Source organism: Artemia franciscana, chromosome 15, assembly GCF_032884065.1.
Source record: "Artemia franciscana chromosome 15, ASM3288406v1, whole genome shotgun sequence".
Taxonomy (NCBI): domain Eukaryota; kingdom Metazoa; phylum Arthropoda; class Branchiopoda; order Anostraca; family Artemiidae; genus Artemia; species Artemia franciscana.
Window position 1 is genome coordinate 29,453,356 of NC_088877.1, and position 22,466 is coordinate 29,475,821.

The 22,466-nt window shown below is 35.6% G+C and overlaps 1 protein-coding gene across 2 annotated transcripts in view; it reads right to left on the reverse strand.

Annotated features, from left to right (window-relative positions):
• The window catches only part of LOC136036299 (putative fatty acyl-CoA reductase CG5065), a 103,447-nt gene extending 82,631 nt beyond the window's left edge, over window positions 1-20,816 (reverse strand). Inside the window, exon 1 of one of the 2 annotated variants that reach the window (XM_065718448.1) lies at window positions 20,599-20,816. In XM_065718448.1, coding sequence (XP_065574520.1) covers window positions 20,599-20,678 — 80 coding nt within the window. In that variant the 5' untranslated portion in view covers window positions 20,679-20,816. The remainder of the gene's footprint in view (window positions 1-20,598) is intronic. The other variant, XM_065718451.1, reaches the window with a different exon arrangement.
• Window positions 20,817-22,466: the final 1,650 nt, after the last annotated feature.

Here is a 22,466-nt window from a genome sequence, read left to right on the forward strand (position 1 = left end):
AAGTATTATTTATTGTATTGCTTACCATGATGATGAACATTTAAGTGAACTTTTAGGATTCTCAGGAATCCTATTATTATCATCTTGGATAGCAAGAGAAGCTATATGGGGTGTGACAAGGGGCTGGAACATATATCCTGATATGGTATCGTAAATACCATCTAGTATTTGGTGACCATCAACTACATTTTTTGATGAATCAGAATAGTTACTTTCAGAATTTGATGAACTCATATGTCACTAGGTAGATTTTCACTAATATAGGGATCAACAGATTTTGTAGATTTGAATTTGAATTGAATTGGGGTGGCGCGAAGCGTCACCCCAACAAAACAAAATTTGTATATTAAATTAATTGCAATTAATCGGAAGATTTTGAGAAAAAAGGAGCGAGGGCCTAGTTGCCCTCCAAGTTTTCGATTACTTAAAAAAGGAACTAGACCTTTTAATTTTTTACAAACGTTTTCATTGGTAAATAATGTACGTAACTTACGAATTAACTTACACAACGAACTTTTATATTCGTATGTTTTTATTGCGTATATAAGGGGGTTCTACCCTCGTCGATACCTCGCTCTTTACACTAAAGCTTAGATTCTGTCCCAATTCCTTAAGAATGACCTCCGAATCACAAAGGCCGTAGAATAAATAGTTGAAATTACTAAAAATGCTTTAGCGTAAAGAGTGAGGTATAACGAGGAGGTAAACCACTCATATGCCTAATATTTTTTGTTCGTTTTAAGTTTTAATGCTGCTCCTTACTTTCAGTAGAAAAAACTGTTCATATTTATTTTTTCATTGTTTTTTCAAATAATGATAAAAAATTCCTGCGCCGCCGTAATGGAAATTCTCTTCCCCCATGAGAAGTTTCTCCATTGAAATATCCTCCCACGCGTCCCCCCTCAAATCTCCCCCCTAAACCTAAAAATCCCCCTGAAAACGTCTGTACACTTCCCAGTAACCATTACTATATGTAAACACAGGTCAAAGTTTGTAACTTGCAGCCCCTCCCACGGGGACTGCCGGGGTATAAGTCGTCCCTAAAGAGATAGTTATTAGGTTTTTCGACTACGGTTAATAAAATGGCTATCTCCGAATTTTGATTTGGGGAATTTTGAGAAAAATGAGCGTGGGAGGGGGCCTAGGTACCCACCAATTTTTTGGTCACTTAAAAAGGGCACTAGAACTTTTGATTTCCGTTAGAACAAGCCCTCTCGCGACATTCTAGGACCACTCAGTCGATACGATCACCCCTGGGAAAAAAACAAACAAACAAAAAAACAAACAAACAAAAGTAAAATAAACACGCATCCTTGATCTGTCTTCTGGCAAAAAATGCGAATTTCTACATTTTTGCAGATAGCAGCTTGAAACTTCTACAATACGGTTCTCTGATACGTTGAATCTGATGGTGTGATTTTCCTTTAGAACGTATGACTTACAGGGTGTATTTCGTCCTATTTTCTAAAATGAGGCAAATTTTCTCAGGCTCGCAACTTTTGATGGGTATAACTGATCTTGATGAAACTTATATATTTAAAATCAGCATTAAAATGCGATTCTTTTGATGTAACTATTGGTATCAAAATTCCATGTTTTAGAGTTTCGGTTACTATTGAGCCGGGTCGCTCCTTACTACAGCTCTTTGCTACGAACTGTTTGTAATAAATATATATATATATATATATATATATATATATATATATATATATATATATATATATATATATATATATATATATATATATATTTCTGATATAAAGCCCATGCTACCTTTTTTTAAAACCATTCTTAAGGCTTCTTAGCCCCTTCCCTTGCCTAGAAAATATCACCTTTCATTCCTCTCTTGGAAATATTAATTAAGAATCAGAATTTCCGTTTTATCGTTTTTAACCGTTTCCCTTGTTTGGCTGGTACACACCCAATGAAGTCCAAGAAAATAATCTTAACCAATTTTCAACACAACGACTTGCAAGAAAAAGACACAAAATATTTAAGTGCAGTCAAAAAACTCTTGATTGGATCAGATATATCACATGACAGGATTAACACAGTGTACGTAGAGCTTAACTTCTGGTCATTAGTATTCAATCAAATCTGGCACGTTTGAAAAAAAATAGGGTTATTCTGAAACATGTGGGAATGATGGAAAAAATATTGAAAGTATTGTTTTCCATTGTTTGGCTGGTACACACCCAACGAAGTCCAAAAAATAATCTGAACCAATTTTCAACACAGCGGCTTGAAAGAAAAAGACTTTCAAAACAATTAAGTGCAGTCAAAAAATTCTTGATTGGATCAGACGGATCACATGACAAGATTAACACAGTGCATGTAGAGTTGAACTTTTGGTGATTAGTGTTCAGTCAAATCTGGCATGTTTGAAAAAATACACGGTTATTCTGAAACATGTGAGAATGATAAAAAAATATTGAAAATATTTTTCCCCTTGTTTGGCTGGTAGACACCCAACGAAGTCCAAAAAATAATCTGAGCCAATTTTCAACTTAACGGCTTGAAAGAAAAAGACTATCAAAACAATTAAGTGCAGTCAAATACTTCTGATTGGATCAGACAGATCACATGAAAGGATTAATACAGTGCACATAGAGTTGAACTTCTGGCGATTAGGGTTCAGTCAAATCTGGCACGTTTGAAAAAATACAGGGTTATTCTGAAACACGTCGGAATGGTGGAAAAAATATTTAAAATAAAAAATAAACTTTGGATTGGCTTTAAAACAGATAAAAGGTAATAAAGTAGTTCATTATCTGATTCAATAAGTAAAAACCTTAGCAACAAAAAAAACTCAAATTTAAAAGTAAGGAGCCAAGTGAGTCAGTTGCAGACTTTTTTAACAAGAGAAACTAAAAATCAATAATCAAAAATCAATAATCAATTGAAGGCATGTCTCACCCTCGGCACCTTTACAAGAAAACTGCCTCAAGTTTTCAAGTTAAATTTCAGACACGCTATGAAAATGTAAGGCATCTATATCCTTTGGCTGGTTTTCAATCAAGCAAGCCGCATGGTGTGCAGTCAATTCAGATCGTCGGTAAAACTCCCTACAAACATATATTATAAAATCACGAGCCTGCAGCAAGTCCGCTGATTCAGACGCATTCAATACGGATGGTCAAACTGCAGAATGAATAAATGAATCAATGAATGAACTTTATTATCCGTAAAAGTATAAAAAAACACAAAATACGGAATATTATAAATAAAAAAAAAACACTAAAGAGCAAGAAAAAATTCAAACTAGAAAAGACAACATGGACTGATGAACCAGTATCAATATGGAAAAAGGCTGCAGAGGGTTGTAAACGTGAATACAATAGATAGTCTTTTTACATAAATTAAATTAAAAAAAAACAAGTTTTTTAAATGAAAGTAAGGAGCGACATTAAAACTTAAAACGAACAGAAATTACTCCGTATATGAAAGGGGCTTTTCCTCCTCGACACCCCGCTCCTTACGCTAAAGTTTTTTATTGTTTTAAAAAATAGAGTTGCGAGAAAGAATCAAACTTTAGCGCAAGGAGCGGGGTGTCGAGGAGGAAAAGCCCCTTTCATATACGGAGTAATTTCTGTTCGTTTTAGGTTTAGTGTCGCTCCTTACTTTCATTTAAAAAACTTGTTTTTTTTTATTTAATTTCTGAAAGTTTTTGAATTAATGCATGTCTGATTTTGGCTCTCCGTACATAAATTACTAAAATGAAATTTGCATATTAATTCTTTTTTTGGCTAAATGGCTTTCTCTTAGTTTTGATCAGACGATTTTGAGAAATAAGGGGTGGGGAAGGAGGTCTAGTTGCCTTCCAATTTTTCGGTTACTCAAAAAGGCAACTAGATCTTTTAATTTTTAACGAACGTTTTTATTAGTAAAAAAAAAAAACGTAACTTAAGAATTAACTTACGTAACAAACGTACATAACTTACGTAACTTACATTATGTTTATCCCAATTCTTTAAGAATGACCCCTGAATCAGAAAGGCCGTAGAATAAATAGTTGAAATTATTTAAAAATTTTTTAGCATAAAGAGCGAAGTATTTATCTCCTCCTAAATACCTCGCTCTTTATGCTAAAGCATTTTTAGAACCCTTCATATGCGTAATAATCTCTTTTCGTTTTAAGTTTTAATGCTTCTCCTTACTTTCAATTGAAAAAACTTTTTCATGTTTATATTTTCATTGTTTTTTTTATAGTAATGCTAGAAAGTCCTGCGCCCTTTTCATTGAATTTCTCTTCCCCCATGAAATACTCCTCCAAGGAAAGATCCTCCCATATAGCCCCCGCCCCTGAACCCCACACCCAAACCAAAAAAATCCCCCTGATAACATCAGTACACTTCCCAGTAACCATTACTGTATGTAAACATTGGTCAAAGTTTGTAACTTGCAGCCCCTCCCCCAGGGACTGTGGGGGGTAAGTCATCCCCAAAGACATAGTTATTATGGTTTTCGACTATGCGGAACAAAATGGCTATCTCAAAATTTTGATCCGTTGACTTTGGGAAAAAAATGAGCGTGGGAGGGGGCCTAGGTGCCCTCCAATTTTTTTGGTCACTTAAAAAGGGCACTAAAACTTTTCATTTCCGTTAGAATGAGCCCTCTTGCAAAACTCTAGGACTACTTGGTCGATACGATGACCCCTGGGAAAAAAAAAAAAATAAATAAATAAATAAATAAACACGCACCCGTGATTTGTCTTCTGGCAAAAAATACGAAATTCCACATTTTTGTAGATTGGACCTTGAAATTTTTTCTATAGGGTTCTCTGATACGCTGAATGCGACAGTGTAATTTTCGTTAAGATCCTATGACTTTTAGGGGGTGTTACCCCCTATTTTCCAAAATAAGGCAAATTTTCTCAGGCTCGTAACTTTTGATGACAAAGACTAAATTTGATGAAACTTATATATTTAAAATCAGCATAAAAATCCGATTCTTTTGATATATCTTTTAGTATCGAAATTCCGTTTTTTAGAGTTTCGTTTACTATTGAGCCGGGTCGCTCCTTACTACAGTTCGTTACCACGAACTGTTTGATCATCACTGGAAGACCGAATCCAAGAAGGCATATCTATTAAATTAAATCGATTTTTTTCTGTTTTGGTGCCATTTAGCAAGCTGGAGGAGGATTTTGCAATATCTGAAATAAGCTGCACGTAGAGTATGGGGATTTTCTTACGAAACAGATGAGCCATGCCTGATAAAAACAAAAGCACAGGGGCGCAATAAGCGTTATAAATCATGCACAAACTGTTGCGGTTGTATCGGCCTTTGTTTGGGGATATTTTTCCGTAAGCGACGCGTAGGTTTTTCACGGCTTTATTCACTAGGGAAGAACAGGTAGTGGAAATTGTTGGACAGAAACACAGACCAAGCCAACTAACAAAAGAAGAATATGGCAGAATTGCAGTCCCAGCAACGAATGGCTAGACGGCATAAGGGCTATTAAAAAAAATAAACTCGCATTTAGACGCATTAACTGACAAACCAATCTAGTAAAAAGAGTCCAATAGTAATATTGGAAAGCTATCCATGGCGAGTCCGGGTAACAAGAAGAACGTCGCCTGCACATGCAACAGAAGACAAACCAATATTAACGTAAGAAGCGGAATTTTAAGGGGACGCAGGTACGATGCAAGCACACATTTAAATATACTAGAAGACAATACGGCAGAAGTTGTAACCCATCTATTTCTAGCAGCAGTTTTCATACCATGAAGTGGCAAAACTATGAGACTAAGTTGAAAATCTTCTGAGAAAAAAGGAATAAAACAAGAGCTAAGAGCTCATATGGCACCTGTGACGAGGTCGGAAGAGCCAAGACCTCATATGGCATGAGCTCTAGCAAAATCATAAGAATCAATAGATTAATTTAAAAGAAAAATGAGAGGCTTAATGTTGGTCGGCATTTAAAATAAGAGCTCTGAGACACAAGGTTCTTTTAAATATCAACATTCATTAAGATATGATCAACCACTCACAAGTTAAAAATACCTCATTTTTCTAATTTTTCCTCTCCCTTCAGCCCCCCCCCCCCCCAGATGATTGAATTGGGGAAATCAACTTTATCAAGTCAATTTGTGCAGGTCCCTGACACGCCTACCAATTTTCATTGTCCTAGCACGTCAAGAAGTACCGAACTCACCAAAGCACTGGACATTCCTTAACCCCAAGCACTGCTCCACAGAAATTTGGTTCAGTTGACGAGATGACAAAACCCAAATTGACTACAGTATGCAACATTTAGCACAAAACAAGGGATTTTAGCTCACTGCCGACCCAGTGAAATGTGAAATAATTTCAATTTTCTTTGTTATATAACTTTTAAACAAAAATTAAACCAAGTGTTAATCGTACTATAATTTTTTTCTTCAAAAACAAGACCTTGTTTCATATCCAAAAATAGGGCATGGAGCTATATCTGAGTTTACTCTAAATCTAAAGGGTGATGTTAGCTTGTACATTGCCAAAGCACAGACATACAAAAGCTATATCTGAGTTTGCTCTAAATCTAAAGTGATGTTTTCTTGTACGTTGCCAAAGCACACACACACAAAATTTTCGTGTCAAAGGTAAAGTATTTGAAAAACAAGTACATTAAAAGTATCTTAAGTAATAAGTATTTTGTAATCTTACTTAAGTATCAAGTAATGGGTTTTAAAAACCTAGAGTTTTTACTTAAGTACAAGTACAAGTAATGGAAAATTTTACTTAAGTAGTACTTCAAGTAAAAGTACTTCAAGTAAGTGACAGCATTGCCTATATAGTACTATAAGTACCTTTATAGTATTTTTATGTCACTTGATTTTGGAAAATTAGCTCCAGCTTTGCCCCCCCCCCCACAGGATTTTGAAGAAACTACACCAATGCTGTTAATGGGTATTTTACTTTATATATCTGTCTCATTTGTTCTCTACAACAATGATATTTGTGTAATTTTTAAATTGATTAAACAAACAAAAAAAAACAAGTTTTTTCAACTGAAAGTAGGGAGCGACATTAAAACTTAAAACGAACAGACATTATTCTGTATATGAAAGGGGTTATCCCCACCTCAAGGCCCCGCTCTTTACGCTAAAGTTTGACTCTTTCTCACAACTCTACTTTTTAAAACAATAAAAACTTTAGCGTAAAGAGCGAGGCGTTGAGGAGGGGACAACTTGTTTTTTTATTCAATTTCTGAACGTTTTTGAAATAATGCATGCTTTGGTTTTGGCTCATCGTACATGAATAATTAAAACAAAATGTGTATTTTTTTTTTTTTTTTGCTAAATTGCTTTCTCATAGTTTTGATCGGACAATTTTGATAAAAAAAAGGGATGGGGAAGGAGGCCTAGTTGCCCTCTAAATTTTGGTTACTTAAAAAGGCAACTAGAACTTTTTTTTTATTGACGAACGTTTTTATTAGTAATAAATATACATAGCTTATGAATTAACTTACGTGGCGAACTTCTATATTTGTATATTTTAATTACGTATATGAGGGGGTTCACCCCCTCGTCAATACCTCGTTCTTCACACTAAAGCTTGAATTTTGTCCAAATTCTTTAAGAACGACCCCAGAAACACAAAGGCCATAGAATAAATAGTTGAAATTACTAAAAATACTTTAGCGTAAAGAGCAAGGTATTGAGGAGGAGACAAACCTCCTCCTCTATTACGTATATAAATACGTAATAATTTCTGTTCGTTTTAAGTTTTAGTGCTGCTCCTTACTTCCAGTTGAAAAAACTTTTTTTTTTCATTTGTTTTCTCATTGTTATTTTTTAATAGTGCTAGAAAATCATGCGCCCCTTTCATGGAAATTCTCTTCCCTCATGATAAATTCCTCCACGGAAAAAACCTCTCGCAAAACCTCAAATTTTTTTGGTCACTTAAAAAAGACGCTAGAACTTTCAATTTTCGTTAGAATGAGCCTTCTTGCGACATTCTAGGACAACTGGATCGATACGATCACCCCTGAAAAAAAAAGAAAAAGAAATAAACAAATAAACACACATCTGTGATCTGTCTTCTGGCAAAAAATTCAAAATTCCACATTTTTGTAGATAGGAGCTTAAAAATTCTACAGTAGGGTTCTCTGATACGTTGAATCTGATGGAGTGATTTTGGCTAAGATTCTATGACTTTTAGGGGATGTTTCCCCCTATTTTCTAAAATAAGGCAAATTTTCTCAGGCTCGTCACTTTTGATGGGTAAGATTAAACTTGATGAAACTAATATATTTAAAATCAGCATAAAAATATGATTCATTGATGTAACTATTGGTATCAAAATTCTGTTGCTTAGAGTTTCGGTTACTATTGAGCCGGGTCACTCCTTACTACAGGTTGTTACCACGAACTGTTTGATACAGGTTTTTACAAATGACCATTAAAATGTATTCTTTGAGGCATGAGCCCCCACCTACAAAATGATTCCCTACCATTTCTTGAAAATTGCTAAACATACTTTTACCTATACTAGTGTGAAGGCCCATAAAGAGATAGACAATTTATCAGTAACTTTCAGTATACAATTAAAATTACTGTAAAAACTAAAAAAAAAAAAAAAAAAAAAAGACTGTGGATTATCAGTTTAATTGACATATTCTGACATTTCTTCCTTAAGGTTTTGATAATTTTTCATTTATGAAAGTAAGAAAGCTGACAACATTTCAAACGTTTTTTTTTTTAGTAAACCTCAAATTGTGCTCTGGTCTAGAGAAGGTATAGAAGTTATCAGCCCTACTCATACTAATTTTTGCAAGTCTTGAGTTTGACTCGGCTATTTATTGCAATTTCTGTTCGATTTGAGTTTCATTTATTTACAGTGATTGGTGGTAGTTTAACACTTGGAAGATTATTTGACTTTATTTTTGCTCATTCTTGGCTTAATGGAGCTCTTTACTTTTCTTTGAAAAACTTGTCTTGTGGAAAAAGGTTTTAAAATTAATTTATGTTCGTTTTTTATTGACATAGTCTTTTTCATGAAAAAAAAAAATATTGCATATCTTTTTAGTTTCCTTCTATAAGAATCCATAGTATGGGTTTAAAATTAATGTTGGAGAAACTTTTTTAACAATTTTTAATCCTAACACACTGTATTTTTTAAATTTAATTTTGAAGCTTCTGAAGTTGACCTGAAACATAAAACTGTATATCATTCCCAAATGATTCTATCTATGCACTTTGACAACCTGGATACACTTACACTCTTTTATTTCATTTAAATTGTAAGAGCAGAAGTAGTAATAGTAGTATCTCCAAAAGTTTCAACTTCATACCTCCAGTCGTTCTCAATATATTGCTGGCAGTCTTATTGGCAGCCATAAACACAATGCTTTTTTATTTATTTTAAAGCGACATTTAGTTTTAAAGCATAATGGGTCAATTGTTCAATTCTGGAGGGTTGGCATGCCTAATATCTTTAAAGCCATAGTTTTGGACCGGTCTACTCTGCTGAACCAAATGGTTGTCTTAAAGGTTGACTGGATGCGTTTAGAACATGAATGGGATCGACAGAAGTGATGCTTCCCCTCCTATCTCTTGTTACTCTAAAAAAAGCGCACCAGATACTCGCGCTGTAATAGGAGTGCAAGGGGGAGGACTTCCCCCTTTATATACCTAGTAAAAACATTTTAAACAAGTAAAAACAAAGTGAAAAGATTTTAAATGTATTTTATTTTCAGTAACGTGCGAATTATGTTATGGTCTAGAGAAGGCATGGTGGTCCTACTCATGTCAATTGTGTTGCGAGAGCTACACTTTGGTTTTGTCCCGTTTTTTTTTTTTTTTTTCATATGCCGCCGATCTCGGCTTATTCCTGGAAACTGGTAAGGGTCTAACCTGTGCAGTTTTTACGGAAAGTGTGGACCTCAGGCCGGATTCATGACTATGGCATTACATTTTGGAAAGCTCCACAGAACTCTTGCCTGGGGCCAAAAAGGATAATTTTGGCTTGTCCACGAGCCAGAGACTATGGTGTGCGAAGTGAAGTGGAGTTATATAGCCTATGTCAGAGAGGAGTATCTGAAGTTGTGCAGCCAAGCTTTCGTTTCATCAAACCTTGTTTCTGCTTTCGAGTGGAAAGCTCCGTTCTAGCAGGCAAGCAGACAGGCACCATTTTCAAATTGAAGATGGACTAAAATCTATAAGTGTTAAATATATGCGGCAGTTACCCGGCCCCACATCCAATATATCTTCTTTGAATGATAAATAGAAAAATTGACAGAAGCAAAAAAGCGGCATTTTCCCACGGGTCCGAAAGTGCTGCCATCTATTGTTTCTACCCATTTCTGTTTGTGATTTCGGCTGGGTTTATCCTTTGCTTTTTCGGACTTGGGATTGGGGTAGAGAAATGTTATCAGATGTAACTCTTAAACTTTAAAAGTTCTGTCATTACTAAAGAAATTGGAGCTTATCCTTTGCTCCTTTCTAAGTGGTGACGTTAGAAAGTTGACCTACGGCAAAAAAAAAAATCAACTTTTGAACTAAGACCGATAGATTTTTTTCGACGGCAATCGATAGCTCTTGATGAGCTGATCAAAGTGTATGTTATCCATTTTTTGGTACAAAAGTTCCTTCATGAGATATACTAGTTTGAAAGTTTCAAGGGGTTGACAGCCTCAGTAGTAGGGTACACACCGAAACCAAAATACCAATTCCAATACAAATTCAAAAAAAAGGCCGATACCAATTGTGAAACAAGTAGAGGACTTGTAAGCAACAGTCGGCTGTTAGACCATAATCATCTTCGGCAATAAGGGGTTTGCAACTTTGGCTAGTTGGTGTACCTATTATTTGTTTCCGGTGTATTTGATGGTAAGACCAATTTGATTCCAGTGGTAAGACATGCAGGGGACTTGTAAGTAATAATCGTCTGTTAGGCTACAATCGTCTTCAGTGAAGAGGAGTTTTTATCTTTTGCTAGTTGGTGTAGCCTACTCATACTCACTGTAACCTAGAATTAAGTGTTTACGCAACGGGTACAAACGATAACTTAAAACAATGAAAGCATTGAGGGGTTTGTAACTTTCGCTAGTTGGTGTACCCATACTCACTGTAACATAGAATTAAGTGTTTACGCAACGGGTACAAACGATAACGTGAAACAATGAGGCAGTTTCGCAACAATTAATAGAGTTTTATTAACAGAGATTATGGTATTTTGATCCTGAAAAGTTACAGATAGCTTTATAATACCAACTAGATTAATAAGATATTGTTCCAAGTCTTGATCCGTCATGATGTCTACGATTGAAAAGGATTAAGTTCAACTGGCTGCAAAGTCAATTTAGTCCCTTCTTTTACTATTATAGCTCGTGATGAGCTGACCAAAGTATATGTCATCCATTTTTTGGTACAAAAATTCCTTTATACCAGTTTGAGAATTCCAAGGGGTTGACAACTTCAGAAGTAAAGTACACACTGAAACCAAAAATAGGCCGATACCAATAGTGAGACATGTAGGGGACTTGTAAGGAAAGGTCGGCTGTTAGCTCATAATCATCTTCGGCAATGAGGTGTTTGCAAATTTTGCTATTTGGTGTACCTATTATTTGTTTCCAGTGTATTTGATGGTAAGACCGAGTTGGTTCCAGTGGCAAGACATATAGGGGACCTGTAAGTAATAATCGTCTGTTAGGCTACAATCATCTTCAGTGAAGAGGGGTTTGTAACTTTTGCTAGTTGGTGTAGCCTACCCATACTCACTGTAACCTAGAATTAAGTGTTTACGCAACGGGTACAAACGATAACGTAAAACAACGAGGCAGTTTCGTAATAATTAATAGTGTAATCTATGGTATTTTGATCCTGAAAAGTTACGGATAGCTTTATAATACCAACTAGATCATATAAGATACTGTTTCAAGTTTTCACCTGTCACGATGTCTCCGATTGATAAGGATAACGTTCAACTTGCTGCAAAGTCAATTTAGTCCCTTCTTTCGGTATTATCGATAGCTCGTGATGAGCTGATAAAAAATATGTCATAGTAGTTTCTTCATAATTAATAGTGTCATTTATAATATTTTGATCCTGAAAAGTTACAGATAGCTTCATAATACCAACTGGATTATATAAGATAGTGTTCTAAGCTTTCATCCGTCACGATGTCAACGATTGAAAAGGATAAAGTTCAACTGGCTGCAAAGTCAATTTAGTCCCTTCTTTCGATATTCTTTTGTTATTGTTGTTTTTTTCAACGCTGAGGAATAGCCTTTGATCATGTGATTACTGATCACGTTCTTCTTTGAACATAACGTTTTAAAAGCTTCGATAGGCTGAAAGCTTCAGCGTTTAACCGATAGCAAAGAAACAAAACCAAAGTGTTGCTCTCACAACACTTTATTCGGCGAAGCCGGAAAAAGGCTGCCGCAACACTTCAAGTTGCTCAGGCAACGTAGGTCTAGTTTTTACTGATTTCAAGGTTGACTCGGTTATCTATTTTATGATTTAAATTATAAAAAATGCGTTTAAAATGTTTTAACTTTTTTTAATTTAATAAATTGAAAAATATCGAAACTTTAAGGAATATATAACAGTATGTGTACATTCAACAGACAAATCCATACCTGTTTTTTTTTTCAGTGCAAGTTATATTTTGGTCTTGAGAAGATATGAATGAATGAACTTTATTACCCGTAAAAGTATAAAAAACACAAAGTACGGAGTATTATAAATAAACAAAAACAAAAACGATAAAAAGCGAGAAAAAAAAATTAAACTAACAAAAGACAACATGGACTAATTAACCAGTATCAATATGGAAAAAAGGCTGCAGAGGGTCGTAAACGTGAATAAAGTTGGTAGTCTTTTTACATAAGTCATGTATGTAAAAAGGAAGACCGAATCCGACTGGAAGACCGAATCCGAGAAGGTACATCTATTAAACCAAATCGAGCAATTATTTTTCTGTTTCGGTGCCATCTAGGAAGCCGGAGGAGGAATTTGCAATATCTGAAATAAGCCGCACGTAGAGTATGGCGATCTTTCTTACGAAACAGATGAGTCATGCCTGATAAAAGTAAAAGCACAGGGGCGCAATAAGCATTATAAATCATGCACAAGCCGTTGTTAGGGGACATTTTTCCGTAAGCGATGCGTAGGTTTTTCACGGCTTGATTCACTATGGATGAACAGGTAGTGGAAAGTGTTGGACCGAAACACAGACCAAGGCAACTAACTAAAGAAGAATATGGCAGAACTGTAGTCCAAGCAACGAATGGAGCGACCGCATAAGGGCTATTAAAACAAATAAACTCACATTTAGATGCATTAATTGACAGTCCAATCTTAGATAGTTCATTGGTTAAAATAGTAAAATTGGAAAGCAATCCACGGCGAGTCCGGGCAACAAGAAGAACGTCGTCTGCATATCCAACAGAAGACAAACCAATATTACCGTAAAAAACAGAACTTTTAAGGGGACGCAGGCACAATGCAAGCACACATTTAAATATACTAGGAGACAACACGGCACCTTGCCGAACTCCCTTATTAATTTTTACCGGGTCAGATATTTGGCCATTCCAGGTAACTTGAATTTTAGACTTTGAATACCAAGAAGACAATAAACATAGTACAAAAGGATTAACACCTGAAGACGCAAGGGAAAATAGAGCCTGAGAGTGCACAATATTGTCAAAAGCCCCAGAAATGTCAACATTAAGACAGTATAAAGACATTTTAGTTTTTACGGCATCTTTCATGAGTTGGCTTAAAACATGATGTGCATGGGAGCAACCGAAACTTTTCTGAAAATCAAACTGAAAAGGCGTAAAATCACAATTCAACTCAATTTCTGGTAGTAATAAATGTTCAAGCAACTTACTTAAAAAACACGATACTGTAATGGGACGATAATTTAGACAGGACGTGGGGTCCTTGCCTCGCTTTTGAATAGACGTTACACGACCACAAAGGAAACTATCAGGAACAAGCGACTGTGCTAGGCAAGACTGGAAAAATATTTGTAGATGGTTAAGTAGAGCAGGACAATCATAAGCAAAAAGTCCGTAAGAAAGGCCGTCACCATCAAGGATATTTGAACGTTTAATTTTTCTTAAAGCTCGGCGAATTTCAGATATTGCTACTGGCTGGACGTGAGCCTGCAAGAGACGGTATGGTAATAGCAGTTTAAGCAACTTATAATAAAAAGACTGAAGAAAATTATTAAATACACTGAACACATTCTTAAAATGATAAACAAAATTAGCTAGCTGGAGACAAGATAGGGCAGATGGGGAACATTTCTCACTATTAATATCCTTATTCCAGGAGGCCTTATTGGTGGGGCCTGGCCATGCATTCAAGCGTGCTCTCTTTAAACTGGCCTAATATTCAAGTTTACATTTTTGTTTCACAGAGAAAACAGCTCCAGACGATGGTCAGTCACATGATATCCACATACGTAGCCAAAATTTGGCTTTTTGCTTAGCACGTTTTATTTCAGGATCAATGTTCCAATTAGGCTTCCTAGTACCAATCCGAACTTTATCCACAGGCACTGCAGCTTTGGAAGCTGATTTAAGGCAATGGACAATTTGATAATCATAGCAATTTAGGTCAACTCCACTTGAAGGCGAGGAAACCAAAGTTTGCAGCAGGTGATGTGGCACTTTTATGGTCGACAGTAAAGCAGTTAGCGTAGCAAGGTATAGGGGGACATATACCTTGGCCACTTCGGCTGAGCCGAAAGTGTTTTGCCAGATAGCTCACAGGACAAATTACAGCTAAGAATAAGGTGACCATCATCAATCTCCTCTTCGTCCACCCTGACAATCGATGATAATAAGCTGGAACTGGAAGTGATCACGTGATCCAGATTTGAATTTGAACAGCCTCTGTTATGAATATACATGAATGGGAGGCTCTTATCTGCGACGTGATATCTGCTAGGAAGTGATTCTAGCAAGAGGGTTGACCTATCGGAGGTACAAAGAAAGTCACAGTTAAGATCCCCACTTAAATCCCAATTTAGGTCTTTTAAACCTAGACTTTCGAGTAGAGACTTTAAACTGGAGCAACATTTAGCAAAAGATGTGAACGATGCTATAGAACGTCGATCGCAAGGTAAATAAACGTTTATAAAGCCAGTACTGTCACATTGAATCGCTAAGATGTTATCATCACAATGAATCACAGAGGGCTTTGATGGGGAACGGAAGAAAATTGCTAGACCACCGGAAGGGCGACTCTAGTTTTCTTGGCCTCTTGCAAAAAAAAAAGGTGGACAGAAGATCGCCTTAGGCTAGAAACGTTTGATTTGGTCAAAAGATGTTCTTGCAAGAACCCTATGTCATTGACTAATAATTCGTTAATTAACAAATCTTTGTCTTTTGTGCCGTTAATATTAAGAGAAGCAAAACTTAAAATAGTGGCTTGGTTCATTTTGGAGCAGAGTTCAGAGCTCGTTTGATCACTGGGCAATTCTTACTATAGGAAACATGAACTTCACCTCAGTTGGCACATTTTGGAGCCTCTAAGCAAGGGTTGTCTTTAGTATTTGAATGGCATCCAGAGCATATAGAGCACTTCATCTCATTCAAGGCACATGGGCAGTGAGCTAATGAATGATGGATACTTTGGCATCTAACACACCGTCTGGGTAGTTCTTTGTATTCTGATATTTTAAAAGACTCGTAACCCAAGCTTAGACCTGTAGCAATGGCAGATTTTAGTGCAGCGGAATCAAGGAACTCTAAACGGAATGTATGAGAAGAGCCAATCAGGGTGGCCTCAACAAGACCAGGAATAGCGGTGATGAGTATACTGCCAGAAACACTATCGGGAAGTCCCCTAATTACTCCAAGAAGTTTGCGATCGATCACTTTAGCAAGAATATTTGGATAGCTTGCAACAGCAGATGCGGCAAGAGAATTGGCGGAAACTTTATCCCGCGTGACAACAACCCATCTTTTCCGTACCGGGTCAGACTTTACCGACATAATTCCGTCATGTTCGGCTAAAGAATCAAGCTTTTTCTTGCGAGAAGCAGGGTCTCTTAGTTCTGGAGGCGGATATTTAAGAACGACGGCGTATGAGGGTTTGCGATTGGTAGCCTTACTATATGAGACTAAAGAACTATTTATAGACGTTGCTGGACTATTGAGGTGAGCAAACAATTTTAGCTGATCAAGGCACTGGTTGACTTTGGCGGTAAGGATAGAATAAGCTGACGCCGGAATGCTGGGGACTTCAGAGGGGGATTTGATCACGAATTCTGGAATATCAATATTTTCGTCAGAGCAGCGAGAAAGAGTTGCGATAATGTCCGACAATGAACTATTTTTAGCACTGGGTCGCAAACGACGAGGTATAGGCTCATCTGGGAAGCACTTGCTATATAAAAGTTCTTAGCGCCAAGAACGTCTTCATACGGGAAAAAATCAGTAGCGTATTTCACAATCAACTGATAGTCCAACCCTTCATCGAGATTATGCTGAACAAAGTTCAAAATTGGGCAATAAGAAAGCGTACTGGTATTCCAATTGTCCATGATAAGCAAATTTCACTCACGACTCGGCATCAGTCCAAAAACAATTAAGCAAAAAAGGTATATCCACAGAGAAGTTCTCAATAAGCACAATTATGAAATGATCTGCACTGGCTGAATGAATGCAATAAGAATAAATAATAACTTATCTTTGAGTGGGGCAAATAATCCAGTAATTTGCCAGTAATCCAAGTATCTCAGTGCATGATTCAGATGATAGTAGTGCTGAATACTAACTCAGAGCCACAATCCATAAATAATCCTTAATTTATTCCAAACAGGTACAGAGTTAATCCGGCTTAAATTCAATTAGATGTTCACTGGTCAAGTACCAAAAAAAGTTGATATAGGGGTTGTCAAAGACATAATTTCCACGCCTTTCAACAACGCTAAACAAAATACTATCTCAACATTTTGATAAGAGGTTTTTTAGGAATTGATGGTCGTGTGAAGGGCTTATTGCCTTCCAATCACTTTTGACTAATAAAAAGAGCACTAGCCCTTTCAATTTCCAATCAAATTAGCCTTTTTCGAAGTTTCTAGGACAACAAATGGCCATCTCAAAACTTCTATCAGATGCATTTCAGGAAAATACGAGGTTCGGAGGGGGGATTTTTCCATCCTCCCATCACTCTGAATCTTAGAAAGGACACTAGAACTTCTGATTACCTATCCAAAGAACCCCTCCAAAGTTTATACGATCACCGTTTCTGTATACACCTTATTTCACCCACAAGGCATAACTTACAACCCTTGTTCTGAGGGCTGGAGAGGGAGGTTGTCATCCTCAAAGACATGTTTTCTGGTCCTTTTAATTATGTTAAACAAAATGTATATCTCAAAATTTTGATTGGATGTGTTTGGGGAAATGGTGAGCGTGGGAGGTGGGTTAGTTGCCCTCTAATCACTCTTGACGACTAAAAAGGACACTGGCCCTTTTCTAATCAAAAGAGCTGTTCTGAAGTTTCCACGACAACAAAAGGCCATCTCGAAATTTCTAACAGATGCATTTCGGGAAAATACGAAGCATGGGATGAGGAGGTATCCACCCTCTGATCACTCTGAATGTTTAAAATGGCACTAAAACTTTGGATAAAAAATTCAATAAGCCCCCTCTGAACCTTATATAATCACCCTTTCTATATGTACCTTATATGCCCCCAGTGCATAGTTTACAACTCTTGCCCTAAGGAATGTTGGGGATTGTCATCCTCAAAGACATAATTTCAGGACCTTTCAGTTACGTTGAACAAAATGGATCATTCCAAGAAAATACAAGGTGTGGGAGGGGGTATCCAGCCCCTGATCACTTTAAATCTTAAAAACAGCACTAGAAATTCTAATTACTGATCCAATGAGCCCCCCACCCCAAATTTTATACAATCACCCTTTCTATATATACCTTATATGCCCCCAGGGCATAATTTACAACCCTTGCTCCGAGTGCTCTGGGGGGAGGGGCTGTCATCCTCAAAGACATGATTTCCAGACCTTTCAATTACGTTGAACAGAATGGCTATCTCAAAATTTTGATTGGATATGTTTGGGGAAATAGCGGGCATGAGAGGAGTGTTAGTTGCCCTCTGATCACTTTTAGCTATGAGCTCATAATGCATAATGCAATGGATAGATAGAATATCTGGGTGACTAACATTTTTTACTCTTGCAACAAACTATTGAGAAATATCCAGTCATGTTTACAGCCCTGTCTGTACAAGTGCCAATACATTTTTTCTATTCAGTTTTGTACTTCAGGAAATAGCTATCAAATGCTTTAAAAATATTATAGCTAGTTGTTCTGCCTGCCAAGTTCAAGGAGCAAAGAAGTTCTTCTTATAATTCTGCTTGAAACTCTTTCCTTAAAAAGCAGAGGAGGAGTGGTTTGTTACTGATGTCTGTAGATTCATCAAGTTGAATTGAATAAAATGGCATATTTGTTACCATTTTTATAACTTGATTTTCAATATCTTTAGCTATTTCTTCAATTCTGCACTTAACAGTGTTAGCAGACATAGGAGTTAACTTTAATCTTTGAATAGTCTGTTTTCCCAAAATAGCTTCACCAGCTTATAACATTGAAAGTTTAATTAATTCTTCTCCTATTGTGTATTGCATTTTATTCTGTGTTATTTGGAGTGATATCAAGTAGGAAGCCATTAATTTGGATTTAGCTTCAGCAGCCATATTTTTGAAGTCTCTATTTGCTTTTTCACACCTTCATGCATTCTTTGAAAAAATTTAAGTCAGTTGTCAATTAAATCTGGGTGTTTTAATTGCTAATGAATTCTCAGTTTTGACAGTTTCATGGCATTGTTAGATAGACTTTCATGACAAATAGCATAAATAGGCTTTAGATCCAGCTCACTGTAAGGTTCTTAAATAAATCTGAATTTCAGGCAGTCTGAATTGCATTTTCCTGGTATTTTGTACTTTTTTTCTTTTTGCAGATTCTCTGTTAAGTCTACTTGATTTATTTTAATTTTTTCAAAATGAATTGCAAGATATTCACTTGCCTTTTCTCACTCTTTATGAGTCTTTTGGCTATTCTATTTGAATCTGGAAAAAAAAAAAAAAACAATCTAGAAAACCAGGACCTTATAGTTCACATAGGAACTAAACAAATGCTGGAGACTGGATTGGGAATTGAACAGAACACAACTTGTTTGCAGAATTTGCAAGCCAAATAAAAATGTATCCTTTCATAAATGTAACATTTTGAGCTGAACTGGTCAACCATGACAAGGAACAAAGAGAGAAAAGTCAATGAAGAACCAATGAAGTACAGCAGGTCAATATTTTTAGCTATTTCAGTTGCAGTTGTGGACCAACTAAACATTTTCAAAAGGCAATTCTTTTTATGTATTAATTTCTATTAAAAATATTTTCTTGTTGTTTGAAAAAGTTTCTGACTCCTTACAGTTTTCTACTAAGAACTGCTTGATGTAAAATAATATTTACAGAGCATGAGCCTAGAATTCTTATGCTAGTTTGAAGTACTCTCAAGTACAAGAATAAGTTGGATGCTGAACTACTATACTTTTGAAATGTTTCCTGTCAAGAATTGTTTGAAATAAAATTTCTGCCATCATGCTTTATTGCAAGTAAAACTTGTTTATTATTCAAACAAGAAGAAATCTCATCTGAAATGGCACAGAATGACATACAATCTACAGTTCAAATGTAATCACAGCTGTTCCTAGGGTTGATAGTACATGGGGTAAATATAATTATAATTCACCCCTCCTGACTTAAATATCAGCTAACAGCTAAATCAATATAAAAAATTGGTAAATTTTTTGCCATTGATATAATTGACTTACTAATAAAGTAAAAACACCACTTGATGTTTTTTTTATGAATATTAAAATTGCTTCTACTTCAAATTTTTGAGCTTGCACTTTTTGAGCTTTTAAAAATGACAAATTTTCAATTAAAGTATGAGTTATCATTTGTTTTTAACAAAATAATGCTATGTTTTCTCAGTGCCATTTTCTTGGCCATTTTCTTGGCCATTTTTGACAAAATAATACTACATTTTCTTAGTGCCAATATTATTTATAGGCTAATAAGATTAGTTTAGGTTAGTTTGTGTCAAAAAGTGCTTAAATTGGAATTTGCAGTAGAAGCAATTATTATATTTGTAAAGAACCAAAAAAAGTTATCAAGTGACATGATCACTTTATTGGTAAGTCAATTAGGTCTGTATGAACTAGAAAAAAATTCCAAAAAAATTGATCAAAATAGGCAACTCCATTGCCTTGCCACCTGGGCAGCAGCGCCAGTTGTCTTGTAACCCATGAACAGCCCTGAATCTAATTTTTTATGTTATGGCTGGCAAGATAGTAGACTTATTGATGCTATATTTCAAAGTATTTTGTAGGCCTATTTGAAATACAACAAAACAGCATAAAAGGTATGTACTACTATTATATAATGAATAAGAGGTAGATATATATTAAAATATTCAAGCAAATCACACAGTCTACTGGGTAGCCTAGGCTATCTTACCATAGCCTACATGAAGTATCAGTGAAAGTCATTGATTCTGAAAAACAAGCAATAGGCTACAATTTGATACTTTCTTTTAGAGCCAATAATTTTTACCTGTAAATTGCTTCATTGTTGAAAGATACTTGAGTGCCAAACATTCTAGCAAGCCTAACCAAGCTCTTTTCAAAAAGCATGACTCAAATTTGTTTTTGGAAAGAGCTTTGCTGAACTAGATCCCAACATCTCTTTTATCAGAACATTCAAGAAAGTAACACCTTCTAAGGTTATATGATTATTTCTTTTTTGACTCATTGTCTGCTGCAGTAACACAAGTTCTTTATTTTTAAAATTTACGACGAATGGTCTGTCGGTCTGTCTGTCTGTCTGTCTGTCTGCTTCCAGGATAACTATGAGTTGAAGCTCGTTTACCTTGAACTGATTCCTGGTTTTTCATAATTTTTTAGAACATATATAGTTCTGTTTGTTTCCGCTAGACTAGACCAATTTAAAAAATTAGTTTTCATTTTTGGTGTATTTGTTCCTTTAAAGAATTTGGACAAAATTCAAACTTTAGCGTGACGTGCGAGGAGTTGAGGAAGAGCAACCCACTAATATTTGTAATCATAGCAGTATAGTAATTACCGATTCTGCCTCACCTAGATCACCCCATCAACTTACATTATTTTCAGTCCATTATACAGCACCTTAACATCAAATATTATACATTTTGAAAATTTTCTTCCCTATATTCAAAATGAAAACAGGTCCTCGAAAATCAAATTTGTTCTCACTTTTACACTTTTTCACAATGTGAACACGGGTTTTATGCTCCACCCGAATAACCTCATCAATTCATACCATTTTCAATCAAATTCACACCATTTTCAATGAAACTTCGCAACATTTTTACAACTTCCTGAGTCTTAAGATCAAAACAAGTCTTGTGGGATAAGAATTTGATGAATTTGTGAAATAACAGTTGAATTATATTCCATTTTCTTGTACCATTGATAAAATATGATTATTTAATACGATTTAATATTTAGTGGATAGTTCAATATCAATATCTAAATAATTACTATTGTATTTCTTTTTTTTTCTATAACCTTTAAAATCATAACTTTATCTAATTTTTTTAATTTCTTTTCAAGATCAGTTGCTTTAGAATTAAAACGCTTAGGTGCAAATAGATCAACAATTTCAAAATTTGAAATCATTAGTGATAAAGATTTTCTTTCCATATTTAGTTGTAACGCATTTCATTGCTTTGATTGTGTATTTTATTCCATTGTCTAAATTTTTATTCCTAATAGTTCGATTATATTTATTTTCAATTTTCATTTCGCTTAAAATTTTCTCCATTTATTGGTAATTAATTTTATTAAACAAACTTCTGTCGAAAACAATTTATATATTAATATTCCATTAGTATTCAACTCTAAACAAGTGTCCGTTGGTGCAACTGGTTAAAGAGCTTGAGCTGGAACCTTCAGGCTCCAGAGAGTTGCGTTTCACCCTTCACCTGTGAGTCCAGGGGACTTATTGGTCATGTTTCAATCCTATGACATGGTATTCCACTATTAGACTACAAGCGGCAAAGCTTTATTTGGCTTTGCTTTCAATGTTCGCTGCTACTGAGTCCAAGCAAATTCAGTCCCATACCTTGCATACAGGTCCAGTGGACGTTGTTCGTCACACTTCCACCCAAAATCATTCCAATCTTTTATATCTTAATTCTATGACTATATACCTTAGTTTTACCCTAGTAATGACGTATTGATAGCGGATAGATAGGCTTATCTATAAAGAAATGAAATGATATCATTTTTATACAATCCTTAAAAAAGGTTTAACCCCGATTTGCCTCTCACTCACCTGGACTTTCTTTCTTGCATTTTTCTACAATTACCGTGGCTTGATGCATTCCGCTATTACTTGACTTTAATTCAAAATCAACGGACTCGGTCAAGGCCTACAACCTT